Source organism: Plasmodium fragile (assembly GCF_000956335.1).
Source record: "Plasmodium fragile strain nilgiri unplaced genomic scaffold supercont1.33, whole genome shotgun sequence".
Taxonomy (NCBI): Eukaryota; Apicomplexa; class Aconoidasida; order Haemosporida; family Plasmodiidae; genus Plasmodium; species Plasmodium fragile.
Genome location: NW_012192613.1, coordinates 64,579 through 88,279, shown reverse-complemented (window position 1 = coordinate 88,279; position 23,701 = coordinate 64,579). Strand labels below are relative to the sequence as shown.

The following is a 23,701-nucleotide window of genomic DNA, read 5'->3' as shown; positions in this document are numbered from 1 at the left end:
TTCTGCAAAAAGGAAAAAAAAAAAAAAAAAAAAAGAAGAAAAAAAAAGAAAAACGGAAAATTTATTTCCCCCACGTTCGCAACATTTTTTATTTACAAACCCTGTGAAATTAAAATCGCCCCTCCGACATACGCGCGTATTATATATATTGCCCTTTCCGCTTTAGCCTGTGCGCAAAATTACGGGAGCATGTGCATTCCATTTCAACTGTTCATGTTGGTACTTTCTCGAAATTTTTCTCCTTTCATCAAATTTAATTTTTAAAATTGTACGAAATGCAAATTTTAAAATGGGACAAATACAAAAGTTCATGTAACCATTTTTTTTTTTCCGGAGGTTCACAGGTTGACAATTAACCCCATTCCTCCTTACTATATATTTATGTACACATATGCATGCGAATGTGCGTACGTACATATATGTATCTACCTGCCAATCCGTAGGGATGCGCCCTTGTGTTCATGCAATTTATGCGTATCCATCCCTTACGTGCTTGCCATAACGTGGCAACACACTGTGCTGACCGTTGCTCGACTTTGCAAAATTGGCCAACACAGCTCCTCACCGACTATGCTACACCTACCCACCCCCAAAACGCGTGCCAAGATAGGCACATAAATAGTGTCCCCTCCGTACCCAACACCTCGGCAAACGTGTGGAATGGCACAATAATTACATAGCGACAAATATATATTGCATAACTTCAACGTTGCAATAATGTGTGTGTGCGTACCGCCAATTTGCTGCCCCTCTTTTTAAGCAGCTCGAAAAATGGGTCAGCAGCCAACCTGGGGGATTCCAAGTACACTGCACTCCAAGTCGCCATATATACTAACGTAGCGTCACGTGGCTTGAAAAAAAAAAAAGTCTCGATGGGCCTCGTTAAAAAGGGATGCAACGTGTGCAGGCATATCCGATGCGGGGGAGGAGAAGCATTCAATTCTCGTTGCATACATCAGGGCGTACCACCCGAACGTACAACTGGCCTCACCGCTGATCTCTCCCCAAACGCGAGGGGACATCATTGCCGCGAAGAATGAACCTGCTAACCTTACTTTCAATCGCAACGTGCTTTACGATAGGAACCGCATTTCTGCACAAAAGGATCAACTACAAGCGGACAGGACATGCGCGAATAAGCCACAAACCAACGACCATACAATATGATCATGCCCTTTACAAAGCCAATACAAAAAAGGGAGTAAAAAAAATTTACTCTTTCAAAAGACACGTATCAGAGATATGGAATAACATTAAAACGAGGAGGATAGAAAATTATATGGAAGATTTTTTTCAAACAAAGCAAGTAAAAAATACGCTTCAAAATAACTTCCTTTGTTTTAAACACCTATTTAATAAGTGTAAGTTGGACAGAATAATTATAGCTGTTAATGTGGCGCTATATCTTTACCTGAACAGAATTGATAAGGATGATGAAAAAAGGATATTTTTTCACAAAGGGAATTTATTGGAGGTGAAAGAACAAAAGGCAGAAAAATACAAATGCAATTATCACGATGTTTATAAAACAAAAAATTTTAAAACATTTTTCACTTCCCTTTTTATACACAAAAATGTTTTGCATTTATATTTTAACATGAGTTCGCTAATTTCCATATATAAAATAATTTCGCTAATTTACACGAACACACAAATATTTGTTACATTCCTCTTGTCAGGTGTCCTGTCCAATGTTATATCATACATTTGTTACTTGCGAGAAAAAAAAGAAAACGTGCTTTTGAAAAATTTAATTTTAAAAAATGCGTCAAACGAAAATAATATCCTTGTGAATAAAAATAATAAAATTATATGTGGAAGCAGTTCCTGTATTTATTCTCTTTATGGAATGCATATGACATATATTATATATTTTTACTTTAAACATAATTATATTGTGAACAGCAATTTTTTGTACAATTTTTTTTATTCATTCGTTTCATCTTTGCTTCTCGAAAATGTTAGTCACTTGAACCATATGTTGGGCTTCCTCTGTGGCTTTTTCTTCTCCTCCCTCATAGTGCTCTTTGATAGGAATGCCTAACTGGGTATCCGCACGTACGTCGTGGTGATGCCCTTTACACCTTTTTGCCTCTTAATTCGACTCACGGGTGATAACCCAGACCAACTCCTTTTTTTTTTTTTCCCCTCTTAAATGACAGTTTTACAAGCACTCAAGCTTTTGTCCGTCCAGCGTGTCACACGCACCACGCGTACTACTCGGTAGACAACTGAAACCCTTCAACAAGATAAAATCGCTTGACATAGAAATATGCCCGCCACGCAAGCGACGTAAAAGAGCACACATTGCAAACGTGCGCTCTCACCATGCACATGCCGTTGCCGTTGTCAAATGGGGAAAATGTAAAAGAAGGGTTGCGGAAAATAAAACAGACTGTAAAATATGCGAATTAGAAATTTGCACACAGGTTACTGTGTAGTGGGACGAATGGCGCCATATAAACATATGGCTGCGTAATGAGTTATCAAAAAAAAAAAAAAAAAAAAAAAAAAAAAAAAAAAAAAAAAAAAACGAAACAACTGAATGCATCATTTTGGAACACTCAAAAAAAAAAAGGAAGTAATACGGACATCACTTCTAAGGCGACAAAGTTTTTTTTCCCTCGCAATGGGTATCAACATGGGTGGGCTGCTAAACGGGCACGCCGCCGTGATCCGCGCAGCGCTGCTCACTTAAACTCGTTGAGGATCGCGTCGTAATTCTCGTCCTCATACACATGCGGGTTGTTAGCCAACAACGCCTGAACCATCTTCGGGTCGTGCATTTCGAGTATCCCCTTTTTGGCATTCAGGATCTGCTTGACTTTACAGAACAGGAGTAAAAACAGCGCCTTGTTCTTTTTCAAATTGGTTAAACTGAAGGGCAGCTCGTCGGTTATTCTTAGAAAGTAATTTTCCTCTTGCTGCGCGTGGTTCTTCTCTTCACCGCAGTTGTCTACAGAGGGAAATGCGTGCAAAAAAAAAAAAAATGAAGTCACATGGGTACACGCACTACAGTCGCTCCTAAGTATAATTCAAACGCTATATGATAAGTGTACACCTACCTGCGTAGCTGTGCAAAACGAAGGACAAGCTATTCTGAGTGAACACCAATTTGTTATAGAGCAGTTGCCGCTCATCCTCATCCATTCTGCCCCTTTCCTTTGTAAAGGTATACACCTGCGCGTTGATAAGAAAAAAAAAATAATCCACCAAACGCAAGGTAATATCCGTGTGTGCAATTTTACACAAGTCCTGAATTTGAAAAAACTCAAAAATGATATTCACTATTTTGGACATGTTGATTAAGAATTGCTCCTCCGTGAAAAGTGTATCCTTCTGGAGAAGGCGCGTAAATTTGTCCTTATAAATTTTTACAAACATATTTTTAAAAAAATTCAAATTTATTTGGAACTTATCAATATACAGGTGAATCTTCTTCAGTATGCTCATTTTGTTTATACAATGCAAGTACTCTTTTGGGGGACAATTCGATTTTTTTTTTTCTTCATTTTGTTTGAGAATATATCCCTCTGCACGTAATTTTGTACCTTTTGAGTTACAATCCTTCCTATCCTTCTGTTCACTATTTGTGATGTGACCACCCTTTATGTGCTCTTCGTCGGCCCATTCGTTGCTTCCCCTTTGACAGAAGCCACCATCCTCCCTCAACTGCACATTTTTAAAAGAAATTATGTCATCTACACACATGGACAAATTGAACAAATGCTGATGGTGCAAGAAAACAGAATAAACATTTTGCAAAACCTTTTTTAAAAATATATTATCATTAATTACGCTCAACAAAAATTCATTTTCACATGGCACCTTCGGAAAACAAGAAAATCGAAATGTAAAAAAGCAATAACTTAAAAATGCGTCATAAATGTACTTAACAATTTTGTAGCAAAATAAGACTGTATTAATTGCAATGATTTGTTTCCTTTTTTGCTCTTCAGTTCCCCCCCCCTCAATCTGGTGTACCGATTGGTCGTTCCATGCTGCTCCCTTCATGTCGAGCAAAACTTTGTATGAATAGTGCACAATCCGGTATATTACGAAAAAGACGTAGAGCAAATTCTTATGGATGCGCATACAGTCTATGCGATATTGCTCGGCGGTCACACTTAAGATCGCTTTGTCCGTTGTGGGGGTCCCCCCCACACCCCCTTCATTGTCTTGAACGCACTTATCACCCTTCTCGTCTTCGTTTCCCGCATGTCCCACTTCGCATCCCCCATGAGGGGTGTCTTTCCCCCCTTTTTTACTCAAAACGGTCTTCTTGACATCCCCACCTGGGGGCAGCCCTTTCTTCGATTTTCCTACCCCAGGGATATCCACACAGGTAGTTTCCCCGCCCCAGTAGGTTCCCCCACCCGTGATCCCCTTACTGTGCATATTTTTTTGCGCAATTATTTTGTCAACCTTTGCTTGTAGTGCTTCCCTCAAGGCACCTTGTCCCGCCTCAACGAATTTCACAACCGAACGGTAAGTCAAGCCCTCCACATTTTTTAAAGCATAATTATTATCCTCATCAAAAAAGAGATTGTACAGATAACCATCCAAGCTGGAATTTACTAGTATGTAATCCCCCTCTTTTTTAAAGAGCAACATTTCCCTCAGGACGGTGTAGGTCTGATCAAGGTGATGGTGAAAATTTTTGTGGAAAATCTTCTTAACCAACTGATCGAATTTTTTTTCTTCCTTCTTCCATCTGTACATAAAGTACACATCGAAAATGTGACTGAAATTATTTCTCTTCCTATTTATTTGGTGAAAATAGGTAAAGAGATTTTGGTTCAACTCTTTGTTCAGCATGTAGTGGGAGAAGGCGGCCTGCCCACTCGGGGGTTCACTTGCGTTTCCGCTCTCCACATGTTCAACCTTGCTTTGTTCACCCATGCTCTGTTCATATTTGCTCCTTATTTTCTCCTTCATATTGTTCAACCTGCCCTGCTCATGTACCTCCAATTCGTACTCCACAAAATACATTTCGCCTCCATTTTCTTCCCCTTTTTGGGCACCAAAGTAAAAGTCAAATGCGTCTTTCAGTTCGCCCGCGTGAGCCCCTTCCTCGATGGTAATGTCGAGGGGGGAAGCTTCACCCGTTTTGTCCGTTTCGTTCACTTCTGCTCCACACATGCCGTTGCCTCCATTCCTACTCTCGACAAACAGCAACTCTGCCACGGCGTGAAACTCAAATAAACAGCGCGACAGTGCGGTGAAGAAATTGGCACAGTCTGTCACCTTTTCCCGCTCAACAGGAGCACCGAAGCCGAGCTGAAGCGTAGCGCTTCCACTGTCAGCTCCTTGCTTTCCTTTCACATCGTCACTCTTCAAGTCATTTGACCCTTCCAGATCAACTTTGCCGCCCTGAAAAGGGGAAGATCCCTCTGGAGGTAACCAACTCGATTGGCTTATCTTCTGAGCTCCCTCCAAGGACTCCAAAAAATTGCCAAAAAAATTTTCCACATCGATGACAACACTATCGTCATCCTCAATTATATAATCACTTAGACAAAGAGCAGTGAAAGGATCATTGCCTCCTGCGTCCTCTTCCTCACCCACGGAAGTTCTTCCATCATGCTCACAAAAGATGAAACTTTTAAACATGCCAAAATGGCTACAAGAGTCATGTGTGCACAAATCAACGCCATTTCTTTTTTGTACAATACTAGAAACAAATTTCTTCACATCTGCATAATTCAACGAGTATGATTTATGTTCCATTTGATGGAGATTATTTATTACTTTTTTCCAATTCACATTTTTGGCAAGGCAGTAGAAGAGGACCATAAATTTGAAGAGGTTAAAAAATAAATGTTTTTTTATTTCCTCCATGTACTTCCTGTGCATTTTCAGAATGTAAGCCATATGCCAAAACATCACATAGGAGATTTTTGGCCCCTGAATATTTTCTTCATTTTCTGCAAATGTGTCTCTTGGGTTAAGATATATATATTTACATATTTTTATGATCCCGTCGAAGAGAAACATTTTCTCAAAGGTGACTTGGACGATGCATCTTAAATTGTTAAGGAGATGGTCGTACTTCATTTTGATTTCCTTCATAAGAGTGGGTTTTTCATTTTGCTCCTCTTCAACTGAATCTGTTAAAAACATTTTTTTCAAATCTTCTATCAATTTTGTATCAACATGTTTATCTGTGGGGATCCCATCACTGTTTGTCTCATTCCCCAATATGTCATTATACTTGTCCTCATCATTCGATTTTCCCAATAGTGTGGAGTCATCGAACTGGGGAGGGCCATCGGAGGGGGTGGACTTTTCCATGTTAAGCTGTGGCCGCATCACATTCATAGCTTCCCCATCCACATTCCCCTCTTGTGCTGACTTCAAAATGGCCCTTATTAACAAAATATGTGTCTTACAATTACGCAGATAAAGTAACACTTTCCATATTTTTAATTTTTTATAATTTGTTTCGGCTTTCTCTAAAAGATGAAGGTAATTATTTAAACATTTAAAGAAATTTTTAAAAAAGACTAACGAGTCGTAGCTTTTTTTCTTTTCCTTTTTCATCAAATACATCTGGTAGAGCGGGTCCTCCTTCTGGGAAAAGTTCTTTTCAATAATTCTCATTTCTCTGCTAAATTTTTCTATCATTAAAATTTGCTCACTATAATCATTTTTTATTTTATTTTTGTTCATGAACTTTTCCAGCTTTTTACTTCTCTCAATTATTTCCTCATCAAAATGGTTAATTAGTTTGTTCAAGTCTTTAAAATCGACATTCTTCTTGTTCTGCAAAATTTTCTTCACATTTATGAGGCTTACATTTTTGTTTTCCACAGGGTGTCCTTCTGAATCGTCCTTGTATTGTTTCCTTCTCTCCGTAAGGTGCTTCTTACCAGGTGGTGCATCGTTCTGTGGATAGCTTCCCTTCTCATCAGTGGGTTCACCACATGTCTGCTTCTCCCCACTTTGACGTGCGGGTTTCAAATGGTCCTCACCCTGGGGAATTCCTTCCCCTTGGTCATTCTCCCCCGGTTTATCAATCCCATTCGTTTTGTTTATGAAGGAGCTTATGTAATTTATCGAGTTGTTACTCAGGAAATTCTCAAATAGGTTTTTTATTTCCGGTTCATTTTTCTTTTCCTCTTTTTTGACTGTGGTGTTTTCTTTCACCTTCTTGCTTAGCTCCTTTAGTTCATTCATGCTTATAAGTATGAACTTTGGCTTTATCGGTGTGGAGCAGCGATAAAACTGAGTAAATTGGCTTTATCCTAACATCAGCATTAGCATATTTGTGTACGCGTTGTTGCGTTATTAAGTGTACGCGCCCCTTGCATTATTAAGTGTCCGCTGCCCAAGCAAAGGTGACAGTGGCACAAAGAATGCGGGAATAAAAACAAAACAAAAAAAAGAAACAGGCGATTTTTTTGGCACAAAGGGTGGCCACAAATTGGCTGAAAAAGTGACCCAATAAAAAAATTGACAAAATTTTAACAAAGTTTTTTTTTGGACGAAAGATTAATCTTTGACCGCTCTCCCCACAATGCGCAAAAATATCCTGAGATAAAAATGTGCACATGACAGTTGCTAATTCTTGGTGCTTGCATAAACGCGACGCTCATTTTTGCTACTAAAGTGTGTCGTCTGTCCCTTGCAGCATGCGTATCATCTTTTCAAGGACAGCCATTTACACTTGAAGAGCAAGAGAATTATGAGCAGATCGGAAAAAAAAAAAAAACATTGCTGACCCGATGTTCCTTTTAGCTGTACATTTTTGTAATAAAACATAACAAGGGCGTGAACATATGCAGATTGCAAATGCACAGGTGGGCTTTTTTTTTCCACTCCGCATTTTAAGCAACGATGGGTCAAGGCGAGTGGCGAAATGGATAATTTTGCGGAGAAACGCTTGTGACACCAACAGAAAAGCCAGCAAAAAAAAAAAAAAAAAAAAAGGAATATTTGCTTAAATGTATACCGTTTTAATGGGAATAAGAAATAACGCGGCGTGCCACGCCTGGTTACATGGCACGGTATCCTCTGTAGAGCGAATAAAGCACATGGCGTGGTGCCTCTGAAGGGATGCGAAAAAAACAAAAAAAATGTAGCCAAATCGAGCGGGAAAAAAAAAAAAATAAAAAAAAAAAAAAAAAGAATTACATGAATAATATATAAATATATAAATATATAATATATGAAAGAATTACCAAGGGAGAAGGCAACCCTCTTTTGTTTTGTTTAAAAAATATTTTTGAGTACATTCAAAAATGCGCCTACGCGCTGCAGTTGAATAGATCTATTTTTCCACATCCCATTGTGGCATTTCGCCTCAGTTTGCAGCAGATTGTAAGGCAGTTTGCCGCGAGTTGTGGCTGTTCGAGGAAGCCCCCCCAGGCACCATGTATCAACGTTTTATAAAAAATGCCAAAAAATAAGCAACGCGTATCCGTTGATACCAGTAAGATTAAATTTGTTGAGAACTCCGGGTCGGAAGATTTAGAAAATGAGGATGAAGATAATAGCGATGTTGGAAATGTTAGCTCCAGCGACGACATCCTGAGTGACGACGGGCATGAGGAATCCTCGCGCAGAGCAAAAGGAAAAAAAAATATATCAGCCCATGAGGATGATGATGAGGAAGGGGACGATGAAGATGATGATGTAGACGACGATGAGGAGGACGAGGACCAGGGCGAGCGCGATGACGAATTCGTTCGCGTTCCATGGAAAAAGGATAAACAGAATTACTACCAATACGAAAGCGAAGACTCAACGAGTGATGATGAAGAAGGCAATAAGGAAAGAATCAAAGAAGCCATGTACCTCAGCAGAAAGGAAAAGGAAAATTTAAAAGAAGAAGACTTCGATTTGTATGACATGTACAATGAAGACAAAGAGGGCAAGTTGGGAAAAGGGGCAAAAGAATTGTACACCGCCCATGAGAAGGAAAGTATTATTAAAAAGCTAATCAGCGATATGAACGCTGATATGAGGGAAAAAAAAAAAAAAGTGGCTGAAGAAAATGGTGATGGAGAAAATGACCAAGAGGAACAGATGAAAGAAGATGATCAAATAGATCATATGGTAATGAGCGAGCGAGAGGAATACAAAATTTTGTTAAAAGAACTGTCACTGAACATCCAAAAGGTGTACAACGAAATTAAGGAAAACAAAAGACTTTTCCAATTTAAGGAAATTAATGAACACAATGTTAATCAAGCAGATATCAATAAGAACACCCTCCTGTACCTTAAAAAGAAAAACGAAACGATGCTAACCTATATCATATACATCACGTACTACGTCTTTCTTAAAATTATGAATGCCTATACGCACAACCATCCCGTGTTGGATAAGCTAATTTACATGAACACCATAATTGCCAAGACGAATGAGCTCGATAATAAAATTAAGTTCAAGATTCAGCAGCTGAACAAGTCGTCCTCGGGTCGCCAGCTGGGCGAGTTGGACGCGTCGGGAAGCGAAGAGGCAGAAGCGCCCAAGCGGGCCGGCCGACGCAGCCACGCGGGGGATGAAGTGGACGAGGATGACGAGGAGGAAGATGATGAAGATGAGGAAGAAGTGGATGATGACGAGGAAGAAGACGATGAAGAAGCGGAGGAGGAGGACCAAGTGACGGACTCCGCAGAGGAATCCCAAGCGGGCAAGGGCAAAAAGTACAAAATCAGCAAAAACCTCATAACCGAGTACACAGACAGCCATATCCGGGAAAGGGAAAGAGAGGAAAAGAAAAAAAAAAGAGAAAAAATGAAAAATGAAAGAAACATATTCCTGAAGGAAATAAAAGACATGGTGTCCACAAGACCAGAAAAAATAGAAGAAGAAAATTACTTTAAAAAAATGGAAGAAAAATTAATGAAGTTTGACGAAAAAATCTTGAAGAAAAAAATCAAAGCCTTGAGCAAAAAAAAACACAAAATGAGCAACTTGAAAAACGTGGGAATGACCTCAAATGATTTGCTAAAGTTTGTGGAGCTGCCAGAGATGAATGATGAAGCGGATAGGAAGAACAACATGGACGAAACAAAAATGTTTAAGAATAACATTAACAAAATGAAGCAAATGAAGTATATGAAAGGAGCAAACAACGCCAATGATGATTTTGTTTCCTTTAAGAAATTTGAAAAAAACAAAAAATGGAACAGCTCGCATGAGAGGGAAGAGCTTGGTAAATCTACTCATTTTATGAGCACCAAAAATTTACAAAACGAAATAGACGACGAAAATATTAAAAATATGTTAAGCATGAAAAAGAAGAAAAAGGAAGAAAAAAAATTCCTCAAGGATCAGAAGAACAAAGAAATAAGAAAAAAATTAGTTGATGAAGAAAACGAAATTTACGACAGAAGAATGCCGAACAAAAATATTTTACAAAATAGAGGTCTCGTAAGAAAGAGAAAATCAACCGATGGAAATGCAAGGGTTCACAATAAACAAAAGTATATTAAAAAAATGAAAATGTACAGCGGCCAACACGCCAAATTAAAGGTCCATGAAAATAACTATTCAGGAGAAAAGAGGGGAATAAATCCCTACCTGAAAAAGTCCATAGATATCAAGTGATCGCGTGGACGCAAAAATATGCAGACGATTTGGTCAGCCCAGCTGTCCCGAACACATCGTTATACGGAGACCCAACGTATTTACCAACCCAGGAGGGAAAATATACATTTACAATCCCTTCTTTTTTTTTTTTAAGCTACTCACATGTGCATGCCTGGTGTTGCACACGCATTTGTTACCTCCCCCCGTTGGTGAAAACGTTTAAGCACCATTCGTCAGCTCCCTATATTCTCATAAAAGTTGGTGTCCTCAAAATTTCCAATTTTTTGTAAAAAAATTTTTTTTTTACATATAGTTTATTTTTCCTGTTTGGAATACGCCCACAGGGGTATATCTCCCCTTGGGTTGTTCTATACCTTCTTTTTTTTTTTTTTTTTTTTTCTCCATTTGCGAACATTCGAAAAGACTTCTTTTCTTTTTTTTATCTTCCCCAGAGATGCCCGTGTACACACATGGCAGCTTTGTGATGTCACGGGCCCAGTGGGGCAAGGGCACATGTGTTCAACGAATTTGTTAATTTGAAAAGAAGGGGGATACTATGCACAGACATAGTCTCTATACTTCACGTTTTCCATTTAGGGGAACGAATGGTCCCGTGTATATTTTGTGTACTCACATATGTGAAGGTACGCATGTACACATATACCCATGATGTGTGCACTTCAACGAATTGTGGCCAAAATGCCCGTCGCGGAGCCAACTGTTCTTAACCTGTCCTGATGGAAACATTCTGCGAAATCGATGCGTGCCAAATGTACACCTTCGAAGAGGTCCGAACATAATTAAGCAACACATTTCAAGTGGGAAAAAAAAAAAAAAAAATCAGAATAACACGATAATGTAATAACATAATAGCTGCATAACAGGTGAAGAATTCACACCCACACAAGGATTAGCCCTTTTTTTTAAAACGTATGTGTGTCATACAGTGACAGCTATTACTATTTTTTTTTTCACAGCAAGTTGTATTGCCAAAAAAAAAAAAAAAAAAATATTACGGCATGGTCAGGTTGAGATAGAGCAGGAGGATAAATTAAAAATTAAGCCAAAAGGGAAGCGAAAGGGAAAAACGCATAAAGGTAAGGTACTCCGCGCGGAAATAATGAGAAATGGGAAAAGCCCACCAACAGGGAAGAAGAAGAAGAGGAATAGGAAGAAAGCGGAAAAAGAGGATCGCAGAGCGTGGCGAATCTGCCAATGTACCACTTTTCCACACTATGCCAAGCGCAGCTGGACATAAAAAAGAGCCCAGCCAAGGAGTCCCTGCTTTTTTTTTGTTCGTTACACCTAACATTTTGATTTTGCGTCACTTCGTTTTGCTTCCACTAAAATGAAAAAAAATGCATACCTCATCCTGGTTTACGGCATTTACTCCATTCTCATGTTTTCTCTGTCCCTAAGAATGCAAAAAAATATATTCAAGTACATAACTCCCATTTCGAAGAGACTGAATTTAAGCAAGTTTCGGAGAATCAAAATTTTCAGGAGAAATCAGCGCAAGAGGGTGAATGTCTTCAACGATGTTGTGAATAAGTACATAGGTAAGTTATGCGCTTGGTTATCTCCGCGGTGGGGTGTCCACTCGGGTCCACACGGGTGCCCTTCTAAGGGGGCACACATTTACCGCTACCCCTCGTTGTCCCTCCCCCTCCCAGCAGGACTGGACATGTTCTTCAGAAAGCTGAACGACGTAACGGACACCCGGCAAAAGTTGAACTACATAAACTTCCTTCACAGAATTGTGGAGGACAAAACATGTGAGCACCTGCTCTTCTCCAATAATCACATAAGAACAATTATATACCTACTAAATGAGAGATTTCTAATTCTAAAAAAAAATGAAGACAAAAATGAACAAGTAGATTACCAGATCATATACAAACTTTTACTCATATTTAACAATTTGTCACAGCATAAAAATTTTTATCGAATTATTGTAAACGACTTTACACATAAAAATGAGAAAATTTCTCTTCTGTATATTATTATGAATATTCTTAATGAAAAGGAACAGACAAATGAGACATATAAAGAAGCCAACTCTTTTTTTAGTTACTTCATATCCCTTTTTAAAAATAACTCAGATGGAACCAAGAGTCAGGATGTGGAAGACACCTCTGAAGGGGGAGCAGAGGCCAAGGGGGAAAAAGAGAAAAATCAAATCAAGAAAGAAGATATAGAAGAAATGAAAAATAAAATAGTTTTCCTAGGGAAAAATATACTGCTAAAATTGAAGGAGGAAAAAATGAAAGAAGAGGAAATGTCCAGAAGATATGGCATAACTGATCATGGAGAAATGCTTACCAGTGTGCCATACGTACCAGAAAATTTCCCTGCACAGGATGCCGATCACACATCGGAAAAAAATCGGAAAGGATATGCCAACAATGTACATGACGGTGTAAATTCACACTTTGACCAAAACAAAGAAGAGAACAAAATGGAGAGCTCTAAAACGGCCAGTGTGGCGGGGGCCATAGCTGGCCAGGGTGATCCCCATAAGAAGGGTAACTCATTTGTGCACAGCGATAGCTACGATGCGGGGGACAACTCCCATCCGAGGGATATGGAAAACGATGAGGTAAACGGAGAACAGGCGATAGGGGCCTCCACCGATAACGTACTCTTCGTCCCCTTCTACTTCAACAAAAACGCAAAGGACAATATTCTAACCAGCGTGCTGGTGCAGTTTCAAAACGAGAATAATGTCATTGTATATAAGAGGAAGACACGTGCGGGAAATCAAGACCAAGCAGGAGAACAACCCTCCGTGGAGAAACTCAGAAAAAAAAACATTATAAACGGCCCAAACAGCCTGAACAATGTAAGCAACACGATAGAATGGATAGGAGAAGAATACAACTGCAACAACTATTTCGATATTTACGAAAATTACGCAGAAGACGATGTGGACATATTGAAATATGAGAAGAACAAAAACGGGAAGAGGCTCCACATCAGGGAGGGAAGAAGTGATAGGGATGCAGGAGGTGAAGACAAAGCGAATGCCGTGGATGATGTACATGAAGAGGGGCGAGAAGTGGAAGGCGAAGACCAACGAGAAGAAGACGTCCATGAGGAAGGAGAACATCAGGAAGCACTAGAAGAAGAGGATGAAGAGCTAGAACAACAAAGCGACTATGAGGAAGATTTACAAAATGATAAACAAGAAGAGAAGGAGGAAGACGAAAGTAATTTGGACCAACATAAAGTGAACGTCGTTTTGAATGACTATAATGTGGATATTAAAGATGTTGAAATTAACCCACAGGCTAAGGTCAATGGGGGCTCAGAAAATAAAACCCGCTTCCTAAATATGGGCTTACTAGTACTTATAAAGAAAATTGAAAACGGGAAAGAGGACCGATGGGTGAACCTCAATACGGGGGGGGATCCAATGGGAAGGGGAATATATGAGTCTTCCGAAATGGAGCCTAGTGGCCGCTCTTCGTACACTGGGCATGTTGCAGGGGATACCCCATATGGGGGAAACACACCAACAGAGCAGATGGAGCAGACGTACATAAACAGCGCAGATTTGAAGCAGACGTTTTACGGAACAGGAGAACCGCAAAGGGAGGTGGCACCCATGGAGGAGTACGAAAAAATATACGTGAAACGTACTGAAGGGGGAGGGGATGCACCAAAACAGGACAAATACATCCTCACCGGGTTCATACAGCTAAACCTAGATTTGTTGAAAAATTTCAAAGTGAACAGTGAAGAGAAGGATGCAAGGAGAAGCAATTCCCTTCATTTGGCCAGCCCTTATCTGAATTTCTCCCTAGTGGAAAATTACATCGAGTCATTATTCAAACACATTGACCTGAACGACTACTTCACAAACAAGCTACTAAAACTACTTTATGAAATTTTATCTGAAAATAAAAACTCGGTGGTGTACAATTTGTACTACCACACAATTATGAAGAAGGACAACATGAATAAGATTATAAGAATATTGTCTAGAAATGTACAAAATAATTTAAATCGAGCAAATATCACTCTCATCCTGAGGATCCTCTACATCCTATCCTTTCATCAAGCCTTCTACAGAAATGGATTAAACAGCTTAAGGAAAAACAAAAATTACACACTTCTGTATGGAAATGTGGCAAAATATATGGAAGACATAAAGGCAGGAAGCTTTATTAAGGAATTGCAAAAGTGGGATAAACTGATTGAGTGCTTAAAAACGTTAACTCTCTTTTTCGAATGTAAGTACACAAATCAGAACTCGCTTTACATATCTGATGAGAAGAAGGAGCAGTTTCTCTTGGATAATAAGATTTTTAAAAAAAAATTAAACAATATTTATAATAGGCATTTTATTTGCGAATATAAAGATCTTATTATCATTCGAAAAACGAACATTTTGCTAAAGGCCCTGGGGGTGAATATGTTCGATCTGTACAATGATATCGTTTGTTCAGACAGGGAAAAGAAGCCCCATGATTATTTGATGAAGGAAAGTGAGCAACGAAGGGGACTTTTCCATCATGTGGGGAATGCCCTTTGGGGATATTTTGCAAAAGCGAGGAGGTACATGCAGAGGCAGACCCTGGACGATTGTCTCCCCATGGAGGATTCCAGGAGGGCTGGCCCCATCCTTGGTGAGAGCAGCGGTGTGAGTTCCCTCCCTGCGGAAGCACAAACGAAGGCAGAGGGCACACACACACAGAACGGAAGCGCACCCACTAAAGATACACCGGAACAAAAAAGTATAAAGAAGCGAACATATATATATGACCTGAACAGCAAGGAACACATAAGTATGGACAAATTTCGAAACCTAGTAATCGAATTGAAAAAAAAAAAAAAAAGAAAATTGAGAATCTTATGTTTGGATGGAGGAGGAATGCGAGGATTACTCTCCATAGAAATATTAAAATGTATAAATAGCCATTTGAAAAAAAACATTTTTGAATACTTCGACATCATCTGTGGTACAAGCACAGGCGCCATCATATCCATTCTGATCGGCCTGGAAAAGGCACACTTAAATGAAGTCGAATTTTTGTATAATCTGTTGATTAACAAAATTTTTCAAAAGGACACGTATGCAGTGAGGAATACGAGATACTTGTTTAAGCATTCTTACTATGATGCAAATATATTGAGTAACATTTTAAATTCCTTTTTTAAAAATATGAGAATGTTTCATTACAATGCGGACTTTTTCACTCCATACGTATTTACCGTATCGACTCAAATGAATGTCACTCCTCTGCAACCTGTGATATTAAAAAATTACACTGCCAACCTGGTCAAAATTAAAGGTGCTAAAAAGGCAGATGTGCGTGACGCTGTTACATCAACCAATTATGATTATATCGGGGAGCGGGAAGAGGAGAATGGTAAGGAAGACGAAAGGTGGGCAAGTGTGCACAGCAATGAGGCATCGGACGACCAGCAAAACGATGGGAAGGATGCAAATCATGCTATGCACGTGAGAAGTGCGAACGGTGCGATGGAGGGGAATGACGCCAAGGTTGAGGAAGACGTAAACCTTTCCGACAAGACAAACCCTCACACAAGTGACATCTACGTTAACCAAAATATAAATAGCGTGAGTATTTATAAAAGCTTTTACAACATTTTTGTCAAGTACGTATTGAGGTGCACCACTGCCGCGCCAGGATTTTTTAATTTCTTCTCCTTCGACAGCAACATATATGCGGACGGAGCCATCTGCTTTAATAACCCTACCCTCGTAAGCCTCAACGAAATGAAATTAATTTTTTACAACTACCTGCACAGTCGGAAGAGTACCCTAATGGACAAGGTAAAACGCTTTCTCTTCCAAAAAAAAGAATTGGTGGAGGAAAAAAATAAGGCAATCAATTTGAATGATTACATTGACTGCATCGTAAGCGTGGGCACTGGAAAATTTAAACCAAAAAATATAAACGAACTGAACGGAAATAAAACGTATGACACATTCCTGCGGTGGGATGTACTCTTAAAACAAATTGTGTATTCAATCACCAACACGGAATTGACACACGACATCTGCAATAACGTACTCGATAGAAATAAATATTTCCGATTCAACTGCTTCATTAATAATATCAAGTTGGACGAAACGTCCCCTGAAATTATTAACAAGTTGAAGCAAATAGGAAAACGCTACTTCGAAGATCATGCTTATAATCAAAAGAAGCTCATCCAGTTGGTTGACATTTTGGAGGACAGCCGAGATGTGAAGGAGTATCAACAGAGACAAAAGAAGATATGGGGAGAATCCTACCTTGATAGACTGAAATGCAAAATTTCTGGCTTCCTTTTCCCTAATTGGAGAGCAGTGGACCAGGTTGCAACATCACATCAGGGTGGCAGTGCGGAACAAAAGGGGGGACAACTGCCCCCTTCATCTCACCCACTCAACGCAGAGAAGACAGGCGCACAAGCCAATACGCAAACGAGTACACAATCTAACACACGAAGCTCTGCCCCGTATCGAAACTTCAATTTTGGCCTCGTGGACGAAGACGAAAAATTTGACCTAAACAACATTGAAGAAATTCTAGACATTATAAACAAAAGTAACAACTCGGGTAGCAGTACAAGCACAAGCACCTCTAACGGGTTCTTCAACTACTTCACCAACCTCTTCCAAAACAATAATAAATTTCTCAAGAAGCTAGAGAGTGTACACAAAAATAATTTCTTTAGTAGATCCAAGAGGGAAAAAAACGACTACGTTAATGTCGTACCACTTACAGGCATTCGAGTTTTACTAAACGAAATATATTTTATCCTTTTGAAAAAAAACTTATACTTTCACACTGATGTGTCCATCTCTGATGTTGAAGAAATGAGTAAAAAAAATTACGACATCAATATTGATAAAATGATTCCATACAATGTGGCTAGCTCCCAAGGGGAAAAGGGAATCGATGATAATCCTAACGCCCCTGGGGGAAAGAACCAAATACCGTATGGAAACGCCTCATCAGATGATTCCCCCCCCAATGATGAAATTTCAAAAAATGAAAACCATACAAATGCCAATTCGAACGATGCAAAGAGAAAAAAAAGTGTGAACTCATCTAAGGACCCCCCATCTGATGAAGATCTAGACGAAGATAATCATCCACATAACCCTAAAGGACCATCCAGTGGTCCACAACCGAAAAAAAATAATGACTTTCAAAATTCATCATTCAATAGAAATCACACAAGTTATGAACCAGGAGGAAGTTACTACCAGTCTGAAGATACACAAAAAGACGATCCTTTACGCGAGACACTTGTAAGGGACGAAAAAATAAACACGTCCGATATGGTAGACAATTCAGCCATAAATAAAAAAAAAATTCTCAACAGGGATGTAAATATGAACCACGTAAACTACAAGTTTTTTAAATCCATGAGCACGGAAGCAACTGATGGGAAGAAGCAAAATATAATAGAGTTGTTGCGAAATGTATTTTTTAAACGGGAAGCTTAAAAAAATTTTTGGTGCTAGAGGATCCATAGGAGGATTTGGCATCCCCATATCATCCTCGCACTTCCCCGTGGACGCGTTTTTCGCGTTACCCTTTGACCTACAGCGTCACACCGTGGCGCGTCCCTTTTTTGTTTTCCCAAATGACTTATCCATTTGTGCCATGTTTAGTCTCTCTCTCTCTTTTTTTTTTTTTTTTTTTTTTTTGGTGTTAATTTAATCTAAATCAGACTAATAAATATTTTAAAGTTCTTCTCTGAGGATGTAGACACGAGGTAAAATGTCCGCCTCGTAGCAGCGGAACCATTGCACAGAAACGCGGGTTGGTGTCTCATGACCTTCTACCATTCAGTTCATTGACTTGGATTTTTCGTAGGCACTCTCTACTGCATCCATGACTGCGTAGGGGATAAGGGGGAAAAACAAATAAAAAGGGAATATGATGAGTACCACAACACGGGGCAGAGAAGCTCAGATGTGTACAATTTCTGCACACCGCATACGCTCCAGCGTGTTTCCTTACCTGCATATTTAAATGCGTGCTTCTCCATTGTGCTCAAACCCACGATGGTAATCCCACCGGGGGAACACACGTCGTCCTTCAACTGCTGAACGGGCTCGCTCCAGGCCTTAACCATGTGAACGGATCCAAGAATTGTTTGCAGAACTAATTCCTTCGACAAATCCCTATTTAGCCCATTCTTAACTCCCGCATCAATTAAACTTTCAATAAAGTAAAAAACGTAGGCTGGCCCACAACCAGAAACGGCTGTTGCTATGTCCATTTCTGAATCTTTTATTTGATGTATAGTTCCACATGCGCTGAAAATATCGATTACCTTTTGTGTATCTTTTTCATCTACATTATTATTTGTACAAAAAACAAGGGTGCCTTGTCCAACCAGGGCTGGGGTGTTTGGCATAAGTCTCACAATTTTCGCAGGAACGCCCACCATCTGAGAGGGGAAGTAGCGGTAATGGATAATGTAAATTTGGGCACGCATTCGGAGGAACGGTCACATACACATTACATACATGTATATATGTATATATGCATATGTATATGTGTATATATATTTGCTGCAATGATGTGGCGCATCCCCTTTGCAGGAGACAAAATCGAATGGACAAAAAAACAGCTTCTTCCTTGTGTACCTTTTCCAGGGTTTCCAAGTTCAGTCCACCACAAATGGAAACGATCAATTTAGAGCCTATGTATTCCTTTAAATAGAAACAAAAAAAAAAAAGTGGGGGGAAAAAAGAGGAGGGTAAAATGTGGCAAGTGAACTCTTGAATATACAAGCGCAGTAAATATGATCATCTATGTACACCTGCAAAAGCGCTTGTGCACCTTGCTCTCCACATTTTTCAATCGCCCATGTGAAGAGCGAAGAGCACCTCCTTTTGTCCTCCATCTTTTGTACCTTAATTTCCAATAGTACATTTGCAGCAAGGTCTGGTTTCACAGCTATCACAATTACGTCGCATGTCTTGGCAACCTGCAGAGAGACGAGGGGGGAGGTGGAAGGGATTGGTGGTAATTTTCTTCAAAACATTAAAATGATTATTATGCATGGCATGCCCTCGCAGGGTTAACTCATCAATGAAGGCATGGGCAAAATTTCTGCAACTCCCCAGGGCCAACGCCTTTATATATGCTCCTACCAGTTCATTAGATTCGAGGAAAACAAAAGGATCATCCTTCTTATATGGCGTGTAGTAATAAATATTTTTATGCCCAATGAGCTTGCATTTTCCTACCCCATAGGCTAGCGCCGTGCCCATTTTTCCTAGACCGATGAATCCTAAACATATGGAGAAGGGAGAAAAGATGCAGCCAAACAAATTTTTACAAAAAGGTAAAAGACTGAGCTATGGGGGGGGGGAGCCAACTGTAAATAGCTTGGCCCATTTTTGAATGTCTTAGTAAGGACACGCTCCCCGTGGAGAAAAGGGGCCTCCAAAGGGGACGTATACCATGACGACATGCTCATATAACCGTTATCTACACATGCAGGGTGACGTCAAGGCATTTATTAGGGTTGACAAAAAAAACAAATAATAACTTACCCACGCGGATGCTTTCCATTTTGTTTGTAGCGGTTGCTTCGATGAGTTGGATTTACGAAAAGAGACTTTTCAATACAGTTCAAGGGGGATACTATTATAATTCCCTTTTGTTCTAATTTTTTTTTTTTTTTTTTTTTCTTACGTATTTGATTGGAAACTTAGAATGGGGAAGAAATTTTTGGTGGTTGCAAAATGTTGGGGTGGTTTAGCAAGATGACAAAAATACTTCCACGTATAAAAAAGAGTATAAAAATTAAAGCATAACAATAAAATGATAACAAGCGGGGAAAGAAAGTAAGTACGACAACACAACCCTATTAGCCACCGCAACCGATGGAAAATGGATACCCTTGTAGAGGAACCATTCTCTCTCCATCTAAAAATTGCCGCATGCAGCGCATTTTTTTCTAACGCCCCTTGTGCGGAACAACGGGATGAAAATTAGAAAAATATGTATGCCACCTCCGCGCTCTTATAAAAGTCCCTACGCACGTTAACATAAAATTTATTTAACACTGAAAATATACAATTTTGTAAATCATGCTGCGTGTTCCTTTTTTACAATGCCGCTTGGGGGAGTAATAACTGCGCGGAGAATTAACGGCACGCCACACATGTGCCTCTCCTTTCCCCATAATGAATAAAAAACGATTGACGTATGAGTTGCACAGTTAACGTTTTTTTTTTTTTTTTTTTTTTAAGATAAAGTTATGGATAAAAAATGGTTCCAAAAAAAAAAAAAAAAAAAAAGGATACCTAACGGGTCACCGAAAAGAGCTACCGTTTCGATGAATGATAAGGTTATGTATTCTCAACTTGTCATGGCCACGGAAGGAAAACAATAGGGAAAAGCTTTGGGGGAGTAACACTCACCCCCTGTTTAGCTACCCGTGATGGGTTCTTCAACGCATATAAACGGCTGTCTGGCAAAGTATGCAAACACCGTAGCAACAAAATGGAGCATTAGTCATGGGCAGAAGGACTATTCTTTAGAAACCTCTCGCTGAAAGACACAGAACTATATTTGCATGTGCACATCAAGGGCTGTGAATAAATAAAGGCGTGACTTGGATGGTTATCCTGCTCCTTTAATTGTCTGCTATATACCCGCCTACTTTGCGAAAAGGGCCGCTTGCTTCGTTGAAGCTTTTACATGTTTGGGTTGACTTTCAAACTGGGCAGTAATAAATGCTAAGCAATTTTACTCTCTGAACAAAATCTGCTTCGCGTCGCTTGGTTTTTTGTTTTGTGGGGACGGTGTGTGTGTGTTTACCTACAAATGACCGTGTCGTCAATTTTGAGAATCATCATGACCGTCTCGGTAGCCAATTTAATCGCCGTGGAGGTGACAAGCAAAGGTTGTATGACATTTTCATCAATCATATTCGAAATGGTACCCGTGCGAATATTTATGCCAAAGTACTTATGCCCCTCTGCATGTTTGTTCCTCAATTCTGTGACAATATGAAGTGGTGAGAGCCCTGCGTTTTCTGCTAACGTGTAGGGGATTAATTCCAAGGCATCTGAAAAGGCTTTAACGCAAATTTGTTTAGACCCCTTCAGAGTATTTGCCCATTGGTATAACTTTTGTGATAGCTCCATTTCTGGGGCAGCTCCTCCAGGTAAAATAGCTCTTTCCTTAATTAAGCTTCTAACAACACAGAGTGCATCGTGTAGCGATCTTTCCGCTTCGTCTAGCATAAGATTATTTGAAGCTCTCAACAAAACAGAAATGGTATTCTTGGACTCCACTCCTGTAATTTTAACAATTTCACCATACCCAATAGATTCTGTGACCACGCTTTCAGCATAGCCTAACTTATCAGGAGTGAAATAATCTAAACTGGCAACAGGAACACAATTGCAAGTTTTAGAAATGAATTCTATGTCCTCCCTTTCGATATCTTTTATAACCATAATTTTAGACTTGGATAAAAAGTCCAGAGCTAAATCATTTACTGCATCCCGCAAAATACTCTTCTGTATGAGTAATAAGTTACAACCAGTCGCGGCAATTTTTTTAATCATCTTTGCAATTATTACTCTCTCTTCTCTCAACAATCTATCCATGCTGTTATAATCTTTCACGACCACCGTGTTGTCCATGTCTGTTTTGGGCAAAGACAAGCAGAATTGTATGAGTCCAATTTTAGCTTGTGATAAATTTTTTATTGCATGGGCTCGCTTGCTAATTTTATTGCTTGTAAATATCAGGCCATCCACAATTTCTGTGTCTTCAATGGTGCCTCCCAATTTTTTCACAATTCGGATATTGTTCAAGTCCACATTCCTGTCCTTATTAATATCTGTGATTTTTAAAATAACATCTACAGCTATAGGAGCCAGGAGGGATGAATTATGAGACACCACCTTCGAATTCAAAGATGTTATTGCATTCTGAATTAACATATTTTTGTCATTTAGGTCTATTGGTATGGACATGCTTCTTAATATTTCTTCGCTCTTCAATGACGCCTCGAAAAAACTTTCCGAAATTTTCTGGCAGTGAATATTTTTGTCTAGCAAAGATTTACATACATTTAGCAAGGACCCGCACATGACCACTACGGAGGTCGTTCCATCTCCTGCCTCTACGTCTTGCGCCTTGCTCAGCTCTACAATCATTTTTGCCGTTGGGTGTGCCACTGCCATTTCTTTCAAAATCGTCGCTCCGTCGTTCGTGATGATCACTCCTCCTTTTCCGTCCTCAATCTGAAGGGAAATTAAGCAGAGGGGGGGGTGCGGATGTAATTACATAGCGGGGTGATAGTGCACATGTCGCACTGTGTAGCTCGCACACAAAAAAATAGCCACTGTGCAACGGCTGCACACGCGTACGAACCATTTTATCCATGCCCTTTGGACCCAAGCTAGTTCTCGTCACGTCCGCCACGGCCTTCGCCGCCAAAATGTTCATCTGCCTCACGTCGCTTTGCTTTTCATTTCTGTTCAAGTTTTCAGTGTTCCTGTTTTCTACAATGAGAGGAGGGAAAAAGGGATTTCGAAAAATTTATGTCGCTATGATGGAGAGTAACTGCTAAACCACGTGCAGCCTATGGATGGGGCACTCTCATCATATAACCCTCCTGGTGTCGCACTAACGCGTGTACACGATCAGTGGTAAAAAAGAAAGAGCAACATGTTAATGTATATTGAACGGGGAGGGCTCATATGTATGGAGATCTTTGAACAAAAAGGCAGCCACGCCACACCGTTGGTGTAGCAACAGGTCAAACATTTTGAATACACCCAAGAAGGAAATGCATAGCAGAAAAAGAAAAAAAAAAAAACGCACTTTTCCCTCATTTGCATATACACAAAGAAATCAAGCGGAGGGGCACTCGTTTCGGAAGCCCCCCTTCCATATGTAGAATGTCCCTCCCCGTAAAAGCATTTCGCACACGTATTGTATTACTTGCAACTTCAGCCATTTTTGTTGATCCTACTATACAGGGTTAACTGTTTTGTTTCTCCTTTTGTGTGTGGCTTATCCTCAATAGGGTTGGATGCTCATATGTGCCTTTATGCCCTTACGCGGGAGTGCTGCCTGTTCTATGTGGTTAAGACTTTGCAAAGCTGACACAATCCAGAAATGGAAAAAAAAAAAAAAAAAAAAAAAAA

At 39.6% G+C, this 23,701-nt stretch overlaps 6 protein-coding genes across 6 annotated transcripts in view; 3 read left to right on the top strand and 3 right to left on the bottom strand.

Moving 5' to 3' along the window:
- The window catches only part of AK88_03067 (uncharacterized protein), a gene marked incomplete at both ends in the record, with an annotated part of 3,752 nt that extends 1,708 nt beyond the window's left edge, over positions 1-2,044 (top strand). Inside the window, 2 exons of the mRNA XM_012480690.1 lie at positions 167-312; positions 1,105-2,044. Of these exons, the coding sequence (XP_012336113.1) occupies positions 167-312; positions 1,105-2,044 (1,086 nt within the window). The remainder of the gene's footprint in view (positions 1-166; positions 313-1,104) is intronic.
- A 646-nt stretch (positions 2,045-2,690) lies between these two features.
- On the bottom strand, positions 2,691-7,179 carry AK88_03066 (uncharacterized protein; the record flags this gene model as incomplete). The annotated part of the gene is made up of 2 exons (XM_012480689.1): positions 2,691-2,956; positions 3,066-7,179. 2 exons carry the CDS (start codon positions 7,177-7,179, stop codon positions 2,691-2,693), a joined length of 4,380 nt encoding a protein of 1,459 aa, XP_012336112.1.
- A 1,218-nt stretch (positions 7,180-8,397) lies between these two features.
- AK88_03065 (uncharacterized protein) lies at positions 8,398-10,560 on the top strand (the record flags this gene model as incomplete). Its single annotated transcript, XM_012480688.1, has 1 exon — positions 8,398-10,560. One exon carries the CDS (start codon positions 8,398-8,400, stop codon positions 10,558-10,560), a length of 2,163 nt encoding a protein of 720 aa, XP_012336111.1.
- A 1,330-nt stretch (positions 10,561-11,890) lies between these two features.
- On the top strand, positions 11,891-18,013 carry AK88_03064 (uncharacterized protein; the record flags this gene model as incomplete). Its single annotated transcript, XM_012480687.1, has 2 exons — positions 11,891-12,101; positions 12,219-18,013. 2 exons carry the CDS (start codon positions 11,891-11,893, stop codon positions 18,011-18,013), a joined length of 6,006 nt encoding a protein of 2,001 aa, XP_012336110.1.
- A 345-nt stretch (positions 18,014-18,358) lies between these two features.
- AK88_03063 (pyrroline-5-carboxylate reductase) lies at positions 18,359-20,099 on the bottom strand (the record flags this gene model as incomplete). Its single annotated transcript, XM_012480686.1, has 6 exons — positions 18,359-18,408; positions 18,534-18,966; positions 19,166-19,231; positions 19,435-19,509; positions 19,676-19,815; positions 20,081-20,099. The coding sequence occupies 6 exons, from the start codon at positions 20,097-20,099 to the stop codon at positions 18,359-18,361; spliced, it is 783 nt and encodes a 260-aa protein (XP_012336109.1).
- A 1,250-nt stretch (positions 20,100-21,349) lies between these two features.
- Positions 21,350-23,511, bottom strand: AK88_03062 (T-complex protein 1, delta subunit; the record flags this gene model as incomplete). Its single annotated transcript, XM_012480685.1, has 3 exons — positions 21,350-22,792; positions 22,923-23,053; positions 23,496-23,511. 3 exons carry the CDS (start codon positions 23,509-23,511, stop codon positions 21,350-21,352), a joined length of 1,590 nt encoding a protein of 529 aa, XP_012336108.1.
- Positions 23,512-23,701: the final 190 nt, after the last annotated feature.